Source organism: Gasterosteus aculeatus, chromosome 4 (genome assembly GCF_964276395.1).
Source record: "Gasterosteus aculeatus chromosome 4, fGasAcu3.hap1.1, whole genome shotgun sequence".
Classification (NCBI taxonomy): Eukaryota; Metazoa; Chordata; class Actinopteri; order Perciformes; family Gasterosteidae; genus Gasterosteus; species Gasterosteus aculeatus.
Window position 1 is genome coordinate 14,521,259 of NC_135691.1, and position 17,416 is coordinate 14,538,674.

Below are 17,416 nucleotides of genomic sequence, written 5' to 3' on the forward strand. Positions count from 1 at the left end.
TTGGGGGATCCAATCAAGACAAGCCCTGAAGAGGAGCAGGGGCTACTTCTAGGAGCCAAAGTGGTGACAACGTTATGCAAAACCATAACAGAACCACGTCTTTCTGTTGTCTTCTGCGACAACTACTTCACCAGTTTCAACTTGATCCAGAAGCTGAACGCAAACTTGGGTGTCAAGTGCATTGGCACTGTCCGACCAAACCGCATTGGTGGAGCTACCTTGATGGTAGACAAACAGCTGATGAAGAAAGGACGTGGAGCTTTTGATTACAGGTCTGCTGAAGGGGCGATCGCAGTGAAATGGTATGACAACAAATGCGTCAACCTTCTGAGCAATGCCTGTGGGATCGTGCCTATTTCAACTGTCAAACAAAGAGGCCCATGCAAAGATAAATGTCCCGTGCCCATCACTCATCCCTGCCTAAATCAGCATATGGGAGGTATTAATCTTTCTGACATGCTGGTACACCTGTAGACCCCCGCCAAGTCAAGACGATGGTACATTCCCCTCTTTGGATAAATCCTTGACCTGTGCATCTCAAATTCCTGGCTGGTCTACAAGAGGGATTGTGGCCTATTGAATGAGAAACCAATGCCTCTCAAAAGATTCCGCCTGGCAGTTGCCCACAGTTTGATGAGATTCAACAAGCCAGCACCCAAAGTTGGCCGCCCCTCGTCCTGCTCTCCACCACCTCAGAAGAAACGCTACACCCCAAGACCCTCACAACCAGATGTGCGTTACGACAATTGTGGACATTGGCCTCTTCACAGTGACAAGTGTGGGAGGTGCCACCTGTGTCCAAAGGGTGTGTCGTGATGGAAATGTCAGAAATGCAACGTTTTCCTGTGTTTGAATGCAAAGCAGCAATGCTTTGTAGCATACCATGAGAAATAAAGTGGATCTAATGCACAGATGATGAGTATTCAGACTGAAATCTGAGAAATGCAAAGTTGTTCTGTCTTTTTGTTTCCTTTGTTTGAATGAAAAACAAGATGTCATATCACCAATTTTCAGAAGTGTGAAGTGTATCTTACATTTATGCTTTTTATTACTGTCATAAGTTAGCATTGTATTTGACTAATTCTACTGTTTTGGTATTTGCATATCTATTTGGTACTTTACCCTAAAGTGACATCTCAAGCGTTTGGTAGATGCCTGTATTTAAAAAACTGTGAGGTCTGTTAAAATTTCTCTTTTTTATTGTTGTTATTAATGCCCCAAAGAAGTAAAATATGCAAAGAAATACTTTTTTCATTACTTTTTTCTTGGTGAGGACATTAAAGGGTTAACAGCTCTCTGGAGAAAAAAAAAATGCAAATAAACAAACAAATGACAAACGTATGAGAGAAATGTGAACAAGGCTGTAGTTGGAATTGAGGTTAAAAATGGAATCATTTATGCTTAGTTCCAGTTCTATCATTTTATTCTGAGACTCTACTAGAGATTCAAAATTCCAAAGTATCCATATTTATCTCATGCAAACCTTTATGCAGCCCCTCATCCTCTGTCTGAAACAAGCCCTTTTTGACAGAGCAATCATAGACTCCTGGTCTATGATTGCTGTTCTAAGAATAAGCTTATTCTTATTAAGCTTGCTAGGAACAACAGAACACATTAAACTAAAAATTACCTGTATAAGTCGATGGGTTTCTCTGGCTTGAAGAAGAAATGCAGTTGCATATTTGGATAAGTCAACGTTGACACAACTTTCTCCATCTTCTTGAAGTCCACACTGAAACAGATTAACATCGCTATTAAAACAGGTCAAATGTTGGCATTCCTTGTATGTTTGGCATATTTTGGCAAATAAATGTTTCCTCCTCCTTCCTCCTCCACCACCACAAAATGTAATAGTAGCCTAGCTAAAAAAATAATAATGACAATGCTTAAACTCTCCTCAGTCTCTGATGAATGTTGTTGGGTTGGACGGACCTCAGCCACACTGTTCACATTGAAATTACACTCCTGGCAAAAGGCGCCTAATTAGATTTTGAACACATGTTGTCCGACTGCTCTTAAAGGAGTCCTTAAAAGTCTGTATGGCGGCAAGTCACTGTCAAAATTCGAGAGCGTAAATCAGGTTGATGCGCTCGCGTAAATCAAACATCCGCGAGCAAATCTCTGTCTCGCGCGAGCAACAGTCCGTCTCGCGAAACGTGAACTTTCTCGCTCGCGAGGAGAATCTCTCTGCTCGGTTGGCAGATAAACGAAACATTGACCCGAAGACACGGTCGGGAGTAGTTATTATTTTTATACCGTCATGAACGAAAGACTCGAAAAAAGATTCGTTCATTTTACTGAACGAGATTCAATAAAACCGAGTCGGTAAAATGATCCGTACTTCCCATCACTACTCTATAGGCGCACTGAGCAGCGCTTGGTGTGGCGGCGCTAGGACCAAGGAGAGAAGGTGCCTCGAGCAGATCGGTAGTGTGTCCCGACTGCGCATCTGTCAGAGGCTCTACACGCCTTCACTCACTCACTCACTCACTCACTCACTCATGGGCCTGCATTAAAAACCAACTACCCTCATGGACAGCGTCAAAGGAGGAATGGAAACAAACGGCACCAAATGTAAGTTCACTTCCTCCTGGCACTGAAATGCTTTTCTTCGTGCAGTTTGCAACGGTGCATTTTACACTTGCAATTTTTGTCTGCTACACACAGACACACACAGCACACACGCATGACTGCTGCACCCTCACTAAGGCTACCCAACTAACACTTCACTGGATTTACCACGGACACATTAGACAATTTCTGGAAAAGTAAATATATATTTGTAAATTTAGTTCTAAATGTCTGACCCGCTTGCTGTCCTTTTTTTTTCTGGGTGACTCTTTGAAACCAAAGATCAGTTTGTCTGAGGTGCTGCCTTTTCCCCTGTGATTCTCTTCTCCTGTTCCACACAAGGTAGTGCCCCTTTTAAACATGTAAATAACACGTTGCTTTGATTGCCCCCCCCCTCCATCCATCAGCTTCAGAGACCCAAGTCCTCATCTGAAGCCTGATTGTTGTCCTTGAAAGGAAAGCTCCCTCATCCTGAGTCAAGTCAAACATCTGCATGTGGAGATGAGATACTCTGAGATTAGTCGGCCGCGGCTAACATTGTTTGATAATGGACTCCTCCAGCAGAGAGTTCTTTTGTAGAAAGATATGCAGTGCGGCCAGCTTTTTTAAGTTCAATAGAAAGAAACACAACATTTGTTTCCGCCCCATGTGTTTTTTGGGGGGGGGGGGGGGTGACCCCCCCCTCTAAGTTGCATTAACTTTGTTTGATATGTTGTTTTTTGATGTTGCTGTATCATGTTACTGCTTCGTGGGCTGTAGAGACTTGAGAAAAGACTTGTTTCCCGGCACGTAAACATGTGAGAGTGATTGACATCCCACTTAATGGACATATTTTCTCAACTAATCAAAGGGTGAAAGGAAATGGGACAAAGTGCATACATGGTACTTTATTATTTTTTCCCACTACCTTTTTAAAAGCTTCTTTGCCTTCAGGAAAACCCTTTTGTCTTTGGTCATATTTGTCACTTTTGCATTTCCTGCCATTGATTTACTGATTTGCCGTCTGTCCTCACCTTGCTGTGTGTGTGTGTGTGTTTGCTGTGTACATTTGCAAGGAATCCAAAGAAGGAAGTCTTTTTAAGTCTTGTCCTAGTCTTGTGTGTGTGTGTGTGTGTCTCAACTCATAAGAACACACAGGAATTTTGCTTGACCGACTTTCTATCTGAGCTTTGTGTTTGTGTTTGCACCACAGGAGAAAGCCCTCGGGTGATCTCGGAGCAACACCCTTCTGTTTACATCTTCTGAATGAATCCCTCCATTGGCTGCCGTTAAACACTTTTCCTGGAATTGTTCTAAACACGGCTAAAGGTGTTAAAATCATCCATCAAGTGATTGTTCTTCCATAAGTGCATAAGCATAAACGTTTGTGCCTTTGTGCCGTTCCGTTTCATCCTTTCAAAGTTCAGAAGTCGAGGTGGCTGCAGGTCGATGCGGCGCACGAGGCCTGAGCTCCAACGCTTAACACGCTTCTTAACGCAACCTATCTGAGGCAGCTGGAGCTGCGCTGTAATAAAGGCTATTGTTTCCACGGGGGGGGCCCTCAGTGGAGCACCGCTGGGTGTGTGAGGGGAGATGCATTGCGGTCAATGGGATCGTCTGCATGTGACTCAGCCCCAGCCGTCGGGATGAATCACTATTGTCGGGTTTTCTGGAGCATGTGGAAGCGCATGTGGACGCCACCTCCGATCTGCTGCGGTGATCGATGGAGATGCCGCGCTGCTCGTGCACAAAAATCCCTCCACTGCATCCACGTCCTTCCTCCAACGGGATGGTCTGCTCCGCATTTCTGCATTCCGCTGAGACGTGCGTGAAAAGAGAACCTGTTGTGTTGTTTCTCAATGTGCTTTTGTGTACGTGGGTGGGCCGTGCGTCCGTGCGTGCCCGTAGGAATCCGTATCCGCTCTCGCTTTTTTCATTCGTAACAAAAGCTGCGAGTAACAATTCATATTCATTTCCATGAGATTCAAGTCGTATGGGGTTGGTGGAGAACGTGTTTGTGAGTAAACAAGGATTTGGATTGTTAAAAGTGGATTTAACACATGGTGTCATTGGTTGCAGGTCAGCGGGGTCAAAGGGCCCAATTTAAAATGCAGTGTGCTGTCGTCACCAGCGGTTATTATGTGTGCTGTAATCTGCATTTTCACATAGTAAAAGCAGGGTCTGTTTAAATGACGTTACTCAAGTTTACATCATTGTTAAGACTTTCAGTGTTTTACTTTTATAGCCTTCTAGCTAATGTAACTAAAATAACGCGCTCCGTTGGAAACGGCATTCGAGTAGTCCAAGGAAACGCTAGGCAACACATTTAGAGTCTATGCTGTGGTCCAGTTGGAAATCAATCGCTACTTTTGTTTAGTTACAGATTGTTTGGGAATCAGCGTGTTATGTTCACCTTCATTTAATAAATACAAATGACATCTTTTGTAACTCTAACGTAGTCGTGTGTGGATTTCTCGGCCCCACTAGGCTGCTGGGAGGCTGTTTGCCGTGGAGCTCCGGTTGACTGTCTCTGCGGTGCTTGATTAACGCTGTGTTATTCTAACCAATGGAAACACCAGCTATGATAACACTGAGATATGAGGAGAGGGAATCTCCCTTCTTTCATGTTCTTTTTAATTACACATGTACGGTTTATAAGTTCTCTCGTTTTGTCCATGCAACATTGTATGCAGACAGGCTGACACTTATACATACGTTTTTATCCAGTATGATGTGCCCCATCATGCGTGAGCTGTAAATCATGGATGATTCTGGAGCAGCCCTATAAGAAGTGGAATTCCCCTCTTTAACCCGTGGGGGACGAGGAGGTCGCCCCGGTTCACGTGTCTGAGAGATGTACAGGGCGTGTGTCTGTGTGCGGGTGTACACAAGTTCATTGTGCATCGGCAATTGTCATATGCTGCACAGCTGTTTCCATGGAGATATGCCGCACAACATTACAGATAGGACGCTTCTGAATATGGTTGTTTTCTGTTGCACAGGGTGTGTGTGTGTGTGTGCGCGTACAGGTACAAGCGAGATACTCTCGGGAAAATTTCCCATTTATTGGCACTGAGACTTGAGCCTAAGCTTATGACAAAAGTCCTAATCTGTCACTGATATATGACTCGGTATATCGTCATTTGGGGGGCCCTAACGATGCATCCAGCTTGTCAGATCTAAGATAGCACTGAAGGGAGCTAATTAATTCTTCGTCCCGTTATGAACAACGAGTTCCTTGGATTCAGCGCCCTATATCCCCTTTTCCCAATGCGCGGTCGCCGCCTGTTGGTTTTCAGGACGCGGTTTCTCTGGAAACAAAGGTTTTGTCTTTGAGTTGGAGGGGAAACCCGGTGCTGGTGTCGGCGCAGTCTGAATTCAAGTCGCTACAGACGCCGACCGAAGGTCCGTTTCCGGAGCTGGATGAAAGTCCAACAAAACCTTTATTTATTTCTCAGAAATCCGAGATGATGATCACTTACGTTTGGGGAAAAAACGGGCAAATGTTTTCTCAAATGAATGAGTTACATTTTCGCAAGAAGACACAGAGACGGGGTCCCAGTTTTCTGGTGAACAACTGAGGACAAAATCAAAATCCCAGACAAAGACAAAGCAGCTCCTTTCCCCCCTTTCTGTAGAAGTGTGACTGCGACTCTGTGTTAGTGTGTTCCGTCTATATTACTCCTGTCTCTGCAACATCTGCAAAGCCGTGCTTCCACTTGCCGAACAGCATCTTTCTCAGTGTGTGAATACTTTTAGTGTGAGGGAGACATAGCATGGCGGTGATCTCATGGGACTCTGGGCAGATCTGGGATCTGAATAATACGGACTGCACTGTGGGGCCTTTGTCTGGCAGCAGGCTGAGTCAAGCCCTCTGTGCCATCCCGGACCTGAATAAATCACAGAGCAGAAGACGACAAAGCGAGGGAGGGGCGAGGGAGGCTCAGCAGACGGACGTCCCTTACATCATGCTCGGCGCTGTGACCTTTTGACCTTTTGCCTTGAGTTCGTGTTGAGACGTACTGTTGTATGACTTCTAACCATCTGTCCACTTTTTATACCTGCCTTCTTTTTTTTTGTTATCGGCCCATGGTCTCTGGGGCGATAAGCCTATCCCACAATGCATTGGGAAAAGACAGGGAAATCCCCTGCTGGCTTTACACGTCTGTAACAGTGCTGAGAGGAAGGAATCTGACATGAACTGTTTTGGGGAGGAGGAGGGACCACGGTCACAGAACAAGTAACAATGTGTCAGGACATAATGGTCATAAACACTCACATGTCACACACATGTGCAACCAAAACATTTCCAAAGCACACATCTTTTGTTTGAGATTTCACATCAGATCTCGGCCATCAACCTGCCATAACGCAGTGAATAAACCCAGTGGATGTTAGATGAACTGCTGTGTTTGTTTATAGTGCTGGTTAGATGGAGTCCAAAAACCAATTACCTCCCCCCAACATCACCATGGAGACGCCCAGTCGCTGAAGAGGGCCTAATTACTATGACAAGCTAATTAGAGTGGCCTAATTACAAAGAATTGAGGGTGCACGTTCAAGTTAGAAATTGGCGGTAGACATTGAGTACGGCCACTTAAATGATGTCTCCAAATATTGGCTGGATTTGGTGGATTGTATCTTTACCTCGCTTCACCTTCGGGAGACTTAAACGAGATGTAATCTGGAAATAATTGTGCAGCGGAATGCTTCAGGTTTTTCACAATTTAAGGTTATGAAGTGTTGTTTTCTAGCAATCGATCAGCCGACTCGAGTAAGTCTACGAGTTAATGTACCAGCCAATTCTTTCTGGAGAATAACTGTTTCCATCTCTGGTGTATTTGTGCGTGCATATGTGGGATTGGGTTTTATGACAACCTGGAGCATCTTCCCGTGCGCCATAAAAGCAGTCGGGAGAGCATGTGTCCCCCCCCCCCAATCCTCCCGCTAATTTGTGCACCTTTACGACTCCTTCAAGCCAAATACGTTTTTCCACATGCTCGCCTCACCTGCTGCTCGACTTGGACTGACTTTTGCATGGTCCGTTTGGTATGTTTGTCCCTGTGTGTTTGTCTAAAATGTCCACCCACATGATAAATGTGCATGTCCAGGCCATGAGAAACCGGTTCTCTCTCTACGGGGATACCTGCAGCGGCAAGGTTTATAATAATGGCCCATTCTAAGGCTCCATTATGCTGTCTACCCTTTGACACACAGGGGTAGATGCTATCTACCCGAGGACCTAGACGATGCATTGAGAGCGGGGTCACCGGGGACGGTAAAGAAAAGGGGGCAGCGTGTCAGCTGACAGGAAAAGGAAACAGAAGGCCGGAGGCGATAAGTGATGTCATCAGAGGAAGGGGAGGAAGTTCATCTCTAAGGGGAGTATACGGGGCATCCCCATGCATTTTGGGCAACTCGTTAACTGATGTAGGACCAAGAGCGGTTTCTTGTTGGCGTTGGATGGAAGAAGATCCGAATGGATGCTTCAGGGGTCTTCATGGAACTTGCCAGCGAACAGTCAAAGATACAGAACCACACCGGTACTGGTTTGGAGTTGATAGCAACTGAAATAAGTCTGCGCCTTGCAGGAATGTGAACTCGCCTAATGGAACGAAGGCCCCGGCCAGACAGGCGCACGGAGGGCTGCGGGTCACACGGCACTGATTCCTTTCCTCGATAAAGCAACAGTGTTGCTCCGGTGAGATTGGCTTGAAAATGCCCAGACTTGTTTGGCGCTGATGGAGAGGAGAAGCGTCAGACGTGGGAAATGCCTGGAATCCCGGGAGGAGAGTGTGAGGAGATCTCATCGTGATGGGGCACAGGCCCGTGAGAGACGACACTGTTGGCACGACTCTTCGTGTAATTAAAAACCTCAAGCACATCTGGTCGTCTGGCTTACCTCACCGTTAGCATGTGGTGTCAACACACACACACCTCAGTGATTTATATACGGCTTACGTGCCGGATAAGATGGATGTGAGTCAATGTGTTTTTTTTATTCCACTTCTTTTTTTTTCGTGCTGTCTCTTTACTCAGAAAGCCTCTGTGGCTGAATTAACATGAGATGAGATTCTGCTCCGTGCACAAAAGCAACGTTTTCTCATTTCCTTTTAGAAGTTGCCGGCCCACATTGTTCAGCGAGAGTCCCCAGTGTGCTTGGATGCCTCGAAGGCCTCAACCTGCAGCTTTCTTACATGTCGGATCAGGTCGGGAAATGGCCGCAGATCCAACATGTCCAAAGACGACAAGGAAGGGGAGACTTCCGAGAAAAGCCAGCGCTTTTCATTAGAGGCTGATCCCTCGCAGAGTCGCAGATGGCACCATCGTTCAGAGCTCCTCTCTCTGGCTTCGTCTAGCGTCTAGTTGCCCCCCACCCTCCCCCCACCCCTCTTTTTGTGGAATCTGTGGTGGTCTTGATTAGCCCCGACTCGCTGTGAACCTGGGAAAGGGGTCCGTTTTCCAATCTAGTATTCGCAGGGTTTCACCCCGGTCTCCTCCGCTGGCATCCGTGGCCTTCCAGTGTGAGTTCACAGCTTTGCTAAAGAGGTTAAAGGTCGCATTTGGTCACAATGAGGAGTGGTTTGTCAGGCTGTGTCACAGCCAGAGAGGATTCTGGAGGAGTTGGGAGACAGGCCTCAGGGAATGTTTGTGGTCTGTGTGTCACATTTTATTATAGGGGCACTTCCTGTCTGCACCATTTCTAAATTTTTCTTCACGCACATCCTTTTTGGATTTTTTATTTTGATATCGTCTGTACCTGTGCAGAGTATGGCTCTTTCATCATTCTACCACAATCATCTATTGCACCTTTTTTTTAAATTTTATTCCTGTCGTTTTTTCATATTGAATTCTCATTGAATTAATTGAAATCTAAATATGGCAAACAAAAGACCACATTTTTTATGTCAAATGGAAAAAGAAGAAAATTGTTTGTGTGTCTGTTTTATGTCTAAATAATGTATTGAAAAAAGTATTTTGCATTAAGTACAGTAATCAGTATTGGTATGTAACACAGTAAGATTGATACCATTGTCTTGCCAGTCAGTCCAGTATAGTAGTTATAGTTAGCATAGTTAGCTAGCATTACTATGCTTAGCTAGGCATTTTCCTGTACAAAAGGAGATCCACTTGCCCAACTCTCACGAAAGTGAATAAGCTTATTTCTGAAAACTCTTTTCACCAAAGAATGTTCAATGGAAACCTGCGAAAAGAGGCCCAACTGCGATTTACATTTTTATTTTACATTATCATCCAACCGTAACTTCACAGTGACGGTTGTGCAGTCTCGTGCCCTACAGCCAGCTGACAGCGTTTTCATCTACAGCTGATACAGTACAGTGAAACCCTACACTTTGCAGTGTGTTTGATCTGTGCGTTTTTGTGTGTGGGGTCCCGCATTGCCGTGCATCTGGCGGTGTACCTGTGTGCGTGTGCTCAAGGGTTTGTTTTGTGAGTAAAGGCATCGTGTTGGGGCACAGGAATCCGCCTCGAGGCAACACGTCCTCCACGTGTAACTCCAAAAAGTCTCGACTTGTTTCCATCACCGATTCCAAGCCCTCCTGTGGCTTTCCCTTCATGTAGATCTTTTTCAAATGTATTTCAAATGTAGAGTTCCCCACTTGTTCCTGCGTCTGGCATGTCAGTGGGTTCACTGGCATCCTCCGGGTGGAAGCCTTGATGTGCGACTAGTTAACGGTTAATCATGTATGGAGGGAAAGAATGTGAAAGAATGCTGGTTAGTCATTAGTCGACATGTGTGCGTTTACACAGCAGTCCTTTTTCCCAGGTGCTACACAATCCCAGGGATTACAGCCTACACACACACACACACAGCAGCACCATGGTCCGCCTACCCCCCTCCCTAAGAGACAAGAGGAGGGGAGGCAGAGTGGGAGGGAGGTATCAGAGGAAGAGGTGAAAGATGTGTGAATTCAACAGGAGGCCGACTGCAGCTCCCCTCTGACACAAAGAGCTTCACAGGGCCAAACTATCGGAACCGGTTCGTCTCCTCGGTTGCCTCGGAAAATGGTGGGGCTCTCGTCCACCGCTGTCGAGGGTAAGTGCCGAAGGGAAGCCTCCCGTATAGCTTACTGGGGAGTGGCGGCTCTGAGGATATCGAAGCCGGTAGGCCAAAGGAGGCTCTAAGATGTGTAACTACACGGAGCGATGAGAGCACGGCGGTGTCGTTAAGGTCCCACGTCAGGTGACGTTGGCTTCGGGCCTTTAAAGCTTCTTACCGGCTAGCTGGGATTCTCAGAAATGCACCAACTGTTGAATTGTTGAGACAGCAGGATTTTGCCACCCGGACCTGATGGTGAAACATTTCTTTTAAGCCACTTGAGACTCTTTTGTGGGATCAAATGATTGTGTGTGATAAGCTGGAATGTCGGCCTGCAACAGCATTGTGAAACCGAGTTGCTGCCACATGGATGGATTTTGTCCACACACACTTTTGTGTGGGCGTGTTTGTTGATTTTGGTGTGCGATGTGCAGCAAGATAAGTAAGCGCAGCGTGAAGAAAGCCCTCTGCATTAAAAGGAGGTAGGAGAAGAGCCGTGCACGCAAGGTCACATGGTTCCCCATATCAGGGTTTAGTGGGACGTGTTAGCACAGGTGTTGCCCCCCCTCTCCTACTCCCTCAATCAGATTGTGCAACAGGTCTGCCAGCGCGAGCCTATTTTTGACGGTCCGAGCACTTTTAAGCAAACCTCTTCCTCGGCCTCACAGCATTTGCACACTGGCACAAAGACATTTTTGCAGGGTCTCGCTCGGTTAACATGGTGAGGAATGTGCCCGGTGTTTAAACGGGAGGTGTGAGGAGGTGAATGTTTGAGGTCTGAATGGCCCAGCACATTCCTGTGTGGTGCACTGCCCACACCCGTCTCTTGTGTTCTCTCAGGTGTCGTCAAGTTTCCTCTGACGGATGAAAAAAAAAGTCATCGGCGTGCTCCTGTGGCTGCAGATATTCCCATTCCAGGAAAGGCCTTTTGCCATGTAGCGTTGTTATCTTATTTAAGCTTGTGTGTATTTTCCCTCAGGTGCTGGACTCCCATCTGTTTTATCTGGCTTCTGAAGACATCAAAGGCACACACACACACACACACACACAAACACACAGAGGGTTGCAGCAGAGATTTAGAAGATCATGTGCTGTTTTGGATGTGTGAGACTGGTGTGGTGTTGATTATGAAGGCACGGCTCCGGGGGTTTAAGGGGGGTCTTATGGGCCTTGCATGCCAAATACTACGCAGTAATTCGTCTTTGCTCATTCTGGCACAAGCTGAATAACACTGTAACCGGCAAAGTGAGTAAAAAAAAAAAAGGAGGTTTTATTTGGAGCGCCGGTCCAAGTGAGACGGTGAAATGGAATTTTGAGCGCCATGATCTACTCCGAGCCACTCCTTGAAAGCGACACCTGGAGTTCTGAGTTAAATTGGATTTAACGCTGACCGGTGTGAGTTTCAGTTTGTCTCTGATGGGCATGACTCACGCTGTGGCTAAAGTTCTGCCTTCCACTATGTCAGGGGAAGCCCAGCGGGGCGCTGCGGCCAGATCCTGAACAGCTGGAACCTCTGGCACCGAGACCACACCCGCCAGGCCCAAAAACTACCACTCAGTTTTTTCAGAGTTTTCTTCTCGGACTTCCACTTCCTTGTTTCCTCTGGGCGAATGCCATCTGGACGGGGAGACATTCCTGCTCCGCGCATTTATGAGTGCCTCATGCCAGCCTCTCAGAGTGCAACCGGGCTTTTTTTCTTAACAATAGAAGGAAACAAGCTTGTAAAGAGCTGGTGGAACGGACGCGGGCGAACACACACACACACACACACACACACACCTCTCCTGAAGTTCTATTTACTCTTGGCAGAGCGCTGCGAAGCCCAGAGGAAGACCCACCTCAGAAAAGTATGTCTGTCTTTGGGGATGGGAGCAGTCTTAAATGTAGAACACACACATACAACTCCCAGATTATTTAGACCTCCGCTGGTCAGCCGTCGTTACGTACAAGACCTGCAACATTCTGCCTCAACTCAAACCGGCACATTCACGCATGTAACGGGCTGACTTGTTGACCGCTGCCCCCGAAGTTGACCTCCAACGCGGCCCGCTGAGGATGATTCTTGGAAAGCGTGTGTGTGTGTGTGTGTGTTCATTTGGTGTTTGTTTATCTTTTTACCATATGAACAAAGGACTTTTCTGGCTCAGCAGCTGTCCTGCGGATGACCCCGGCAAGACGTACGGTTCAGCAGGTCTGATGTGGCCGGACTGTGAAAATGTGTCGCTGGGAGGGATGAGGGGGTGGTGAGAGGAGAAGACGAAGGGAGTGGTAAGTGTGTGTAGGGGGGGAGGGGGGGGGGAGAGGCAGTGAAATGTGCACAGCAATGAGTCGACCAGGATACTTTTGGGATTATTAAGAAGATTGTTAAGAAATGTTTGTGGCTGGCGGTCAGGCAGAGAGTCTGATTTAAGGAGGAATCCAAACACACACACATATAAGAGGCAGCAGGTTGCAGTCCTGTTCCCCGGACATCCAGCAGCCGAGGGAGGGAGAGGGTTTATTTAACTTCTGTTCTGAAAACAGGGAGTGGACCGGATCAACATGCAATGTGGACCGTATGTATTCTTATAGGCCGAGTCCTCAAAGTGTGGCGAAACTTGGAGATCCCCAGGAGGAATGCGTTTTTGTGAGGCCTGGACTTTAAATCTCCCCCGTTGGATGAAGACTCTTCTTGCTTATACATTTTGACCATGTAAAGTGGTGCCTCATTTTACCCCCCCACAGAATGTGCTGACAGCGCACTTAATTTACCTCCTTAGCATTGAGAGCGCCAGTCGACTGGAGTTTGGCTTCTGAGCCGGGCGCATCAGGATCTTCTTGGTTACATTAGTTTTTTTTCGGGTGGTTCTACTTCCCTCCTTTTTTCTCTGGGTTAATGAGCAATCAACAAACTTGTTTCCTGTCCCACCGACCTCTCGCTCTTGTTTATTCTGGCTAGTAACTCAGCGAGAGGAGGCAGACCGTTTGATAAGGTGGCCGCTCGCTATTGACGAACTGTGAAGCAAAGTGACAGAAAATGAAAGAGAGACACAGAGAAAGAGGATCCATCACATACACCCCTTTGGTTTGTTTAGACCCGTCCATCTGACCTTTGCACTATACTGATAAACTGCCCCCTCCCCCCCCCTCCCCTCCCCTTGCTTTGTGCAGCGATGGATGTGCTGGTGAGTGAGCTGGGCGTCCTGCTGAAGATGCTGGACCAGGAGAGCCTGAGCTCCTCCACGCAGGAGAAGAAGGCCTCCGTTTGGAACCTCCTGCAGCAGATCCAGCCATCGGGTCAGTGAGGAGGAAGAAAGCTCGACTCGGTTTTCGTCCTCTTGTTAGACTCTCCGGGTATTCACTCAAAGCTCTTTTTCCCCGCCTCCAGTTTCAGGTACAGACTACATCTACATGAACTCGGCCGTGTACAGAAATGGAACCAGCTTCGTAGAGTCCCTCTTTGAGACATTCGGTGAGTTCAAGCTCAGACAATGAGCTATGGGGTGTTCATCCATCCATTAAAATAAGCCGCAGTTATACTGTTGTCTTCATGAAGAAGTGTCTGTTTCAAAGGTGCATTGTCGTTTTTCATAGACTGCGAGCTTGGTGGCCTAAAGGATATTACAGATCATCTGAAAGAAGACAAGAACACACCGACTGGCGCTTTAAATCAGGCAAGTGGATGTCGTCCGTTCCTGACTGGCCGATTTCCAGCGGTGCGAGTTGCAAACATACAGTGCGCGTGGCATGGACGCTGTTTGCCGTCTGTCCTTTGAGCTCCCCCCAGCCAAGATCTGACTTTGCAGAGGACTAATGCACATCTTCGTGGCTTGTGGGGAGAAAGCAAAGAGAAAACGGAGATTGTTGTTGTCCACGTTTTTGGGGAGTTTCCCACGCGCTCATCAGTCTGCAAGCTGTTGGGAGAGTTGAGATATAAGGGTCCCGCCCGGAGCCCACGGGTCTAATTTATGGATATCCGTCTGATTCTCTTTGATGATGCAGTTCACAGACCATGGAAAATCTATGTTCCCTGGTTGTGAGGGGAATTTCAGAGTTTGTCTTTGTTTGTTTCCCTTAGCAAAACTGTGCGGACTCACCGGCCCCGCCGCGCCCGGAGGTCTCTCCTCCCCCTCTGCCCACAACTCCTCCTCCCGAGGAGTACTATGAGGAGGCAGTACCCCTCAGTCCCGGCGAGATGCCCGAGTACATCATCACACGAAGTCAGTGTCTGACCTTTGTGTCATTTAGCTCTTGGAAACCTCCCAGTCTGTAATTACACAGCACGAGCGGCATCAAGCTTAAAAAGGTGATGAGGGATTTATTTCCCCTTTCTTCTTCAGTCAGGCCGAGCCCCCCCAACTCGATGGAGGATGGGTATGAAGATGCGGAAAACAACTACCCCTCTACCTGCATAAACACTGAGCGCAAAAACTCCTGTGAGTTGAGAACAACGTTAATAAAACCCTGCAGGAAACCGGCCTCCCTCTGTTGACAACAAGTAACGTCTTTCTCTCCCGCGTGGTTCGGCCCTGACAGACAACGACTCCGACGCTCTGAGCAGTTCCTACGAGTCCTACGAGGAGGACGAGGAAGAGAGGGGCCCCGGCGTCCGGCTCACTCACCAGTGGCCCTCGGATGAGAGCTCCATGACCCCCGCCAGGGACTGTCGCATTTGCGCCTTCCTGCTGCGCAAGAAGCGCTTCGGCCAGTGGGCGAAGCAGCTCACCGTCATACGGGAGAACAGACTCCAGGTGGGAATTCCTACACGCGATCGAAGATCAGCCGTCGGCATTTCCTCTTCTCTTCTGCAACTCGCAGTATCTTACGTGCCTCCCCTCCTCTTCCTGCAGTGCTATAAGAGCTCCAAGGACACAAGCCCTTACGTGGACATGCTCCTGCCGCAGTGCACCGTGGTCTACGCGCCGAAAGACGGCAAGAGGAAGCACCACGAACTCCGCTTCACGTTACCCAACGGCGATGCGCTGGTGCTGGCCGTGCAGAGCCAGGAGCAGGCCCGCAGATGGCTCCGGGTGAGACGACACTCTCCGAGGCGACATGTTTGTATGTTTGACCCTCAAAAGGAAGAGTACCGTGTGGTGATGCGTTGTGAAATATCTAACCCGCAGGTTGTTAGAGAGGTGAGCGGTCAGAGTGCCGGGCCAGAGGAGTCTGCGTCTCCCGTCATTCGGAGAAAAACTGAACTTGACAAGGTAAGTTGCGGGAGGACAGGGTGCTCTTTTCCTCCCTAGAGACATGATCTCTCTACAGCTGGGGTGATGAGAGGTTGGTGGTATGCAGCACTTGTGTTGTCTGCAGTCGCCATCAACTAAACAATTGCCTGGCGAGACACGGCGAACAGCTGATAGCAGGGACTGCTCGCTGAACAAAGAAGATACACGCCGATAATTGAGCGTTAAGGCAGCAATGATGGGGGTGGCGGTGAGTCAGGGTTGGAGCAGCCACATCCTCTTTAAAGCTTAACAACCTGAACCTAAACTACAAGAGGCACTTTCATGAACGAAAGCCCAGGATGAAGAGAAAGGAGCCTTTTATAGATTGTTTAGCTTTTAACTAAGACAAGACGGACTGATCCGCTTGGAGGACTGACGGACAGAAACCTGTGTTTGTCCCTCAGAGACTTTCTGCAGAGAGGAACACATCAGACTCGGACAGTGTGGGCGTCTCAACTGTGGAGAACTGCAAAGAGAACGGTGAGACCGGGGACGGCCTCAAGGCTGGCTGAAACATAAATACGTGACTCTTTGCTGTCTTTGCTCCTAAATGGTGGAACGAGCTCTGTGGTGACATCAGGAGCGCAGAGAGCCTTCACATCTACAACTAAAGACACACCTCTTCAGACTCTACCTCGGCTAAAAACTCTAACAAATTGTAGCACTTAAATTGTACTTGTTTCTTGTTTCTTGCGCTTATTGTAAATCGCTTTGGATAAAAGCTAAATGACATGTAATGTAACTTGTTTTTCGTCCCGCAGTTTGCCTCCTTGTTAATTGCGATTTAGTGTCCTCATGCTAAGAGACGCATTGGGACAAAGCGGTTCAATGCTTTCATTTTTGACGCAGGCAAAGTGAAGCGGGGCGCCTTTGCTGCGGGCCGCAAAATCACACGCATCATCAGCTTCTCCAAGAAGAAGCCCCCTCGGCCAGGAGATCCCCGGACTTCCTTCACCGACCCTCGACAAGGTATCTTGCCCCCCACCTCGCCCACACTCAACGACGCTCCTCAGATGTCCTAAATCGGCCCGGAGCGTAACTTTCCCCTCAATCTTCCCTCGGCGCCGCGCAGGCTACGTGTCGGTGCTGGTGAATCAGGTGTGGAGGGATCAGTGGTGCTGCGTGTGCCGGGGCTCCCTGCACTTCTACAACGACAAAGGCGACCGCCGGACCTTCCTGCCTTCACTCCCTCTCCACGGCTGCGACGTGGTGCCCGGGCTGGGACCCAAGCATCCCTTCGCCTTCCGCATCGTACGCCACTGCACGGAGGTGGCTGCCCTGGAGGTGAAACGCCTATTTGTCATTTCCAAGCGACACTCTCGTCGTCGGAAGTTGAAGCTCACGTTCTTGTGTCTCTTCTTTTGTTTTTTGTTTTTTCAGGCCAGCAGCTCTGAGGAACTCGGGAGGTGGCTCGGCGTCCTGTTGGCGGAGACGGGCTCCGCGGCGGATCCCGAGTCGCTGCATTACGACTACGTCGACGTGGAGACCATCGCCAACATCCGCGACGCTGCGCGGCATTCCTTCCTGTGAGTGGGATAGGGGGGATACCCAATACTTGGGCGGGGTCAAATGCAAGGCCGCTGACGGATGTTCC

At 48.2% G+C, this 17,416-nt stretch overlaps 1 protein-coding gene across 4 annotated transcripts in view; it reads left to right on the forward strand.

Annotated features, from left to right (window-relative positions):
* afap1l1a (actin filament associated protein 1-like 1a) overlaps positions 1–17,416 on the forward strand; it is a 22,081-nt gene continuing 4,665 nt past the window's right edge. Inside the window, exons 1-13 of one of the 4 annotated variants that reach the window (XM_040175577.2) lie at positions 1–2,574; positions 13,763–13,888; positions 13,980–14,063; positions 14,186–14,265; positions 14,670–14,856; positions 14,932–15,027; positions 15,128–15,342; positions 15,442–15,621; positions 15,718–15,801; positions 16,227–16,302; positions 16,672–16,791; positions 16,895–17,106; positions 17,203–17,348. In XM_040175577.2, the coding sequence (XP_040031511.2) occupies positions 2,532–2,574; positions 13,763–13,888; positions 13,980–14,063; positions 14,186–14,265; positions 14,670–14,856; positions 14,932–15,027; positions 15,128–15,342; positions 15,442–15,621; positions 15,718–15,801; positions 16,227–16,302; positions 16,672–16,791; positions 16,895–17,106; positions 17,203–17,348 (1,649 nt within the window). In that variant the 5' untranslated portion in view covers positions 1–2,531. Of the gene's footprint in view, positions 2,575–10,154; positions 10,610–13,762; positions 13,889–13,979; positions 14,064–14,185; positions 14,266–14,669; positions 14,857–14,931; positions 15,028–15,127; positions 15,343–15,441; positions 15,622–15,717; positions 15,802–16,226; positions 16,303–16,671; positions 16,792–16,894; positions 17,107–17,202; positions 17,349–17,416 lie in introns of those variants that run through there. The other 3 variants (XM_040175580.2, XM_040175578.2, XM_078102356.1) reach the window with 3 other exon arrangements.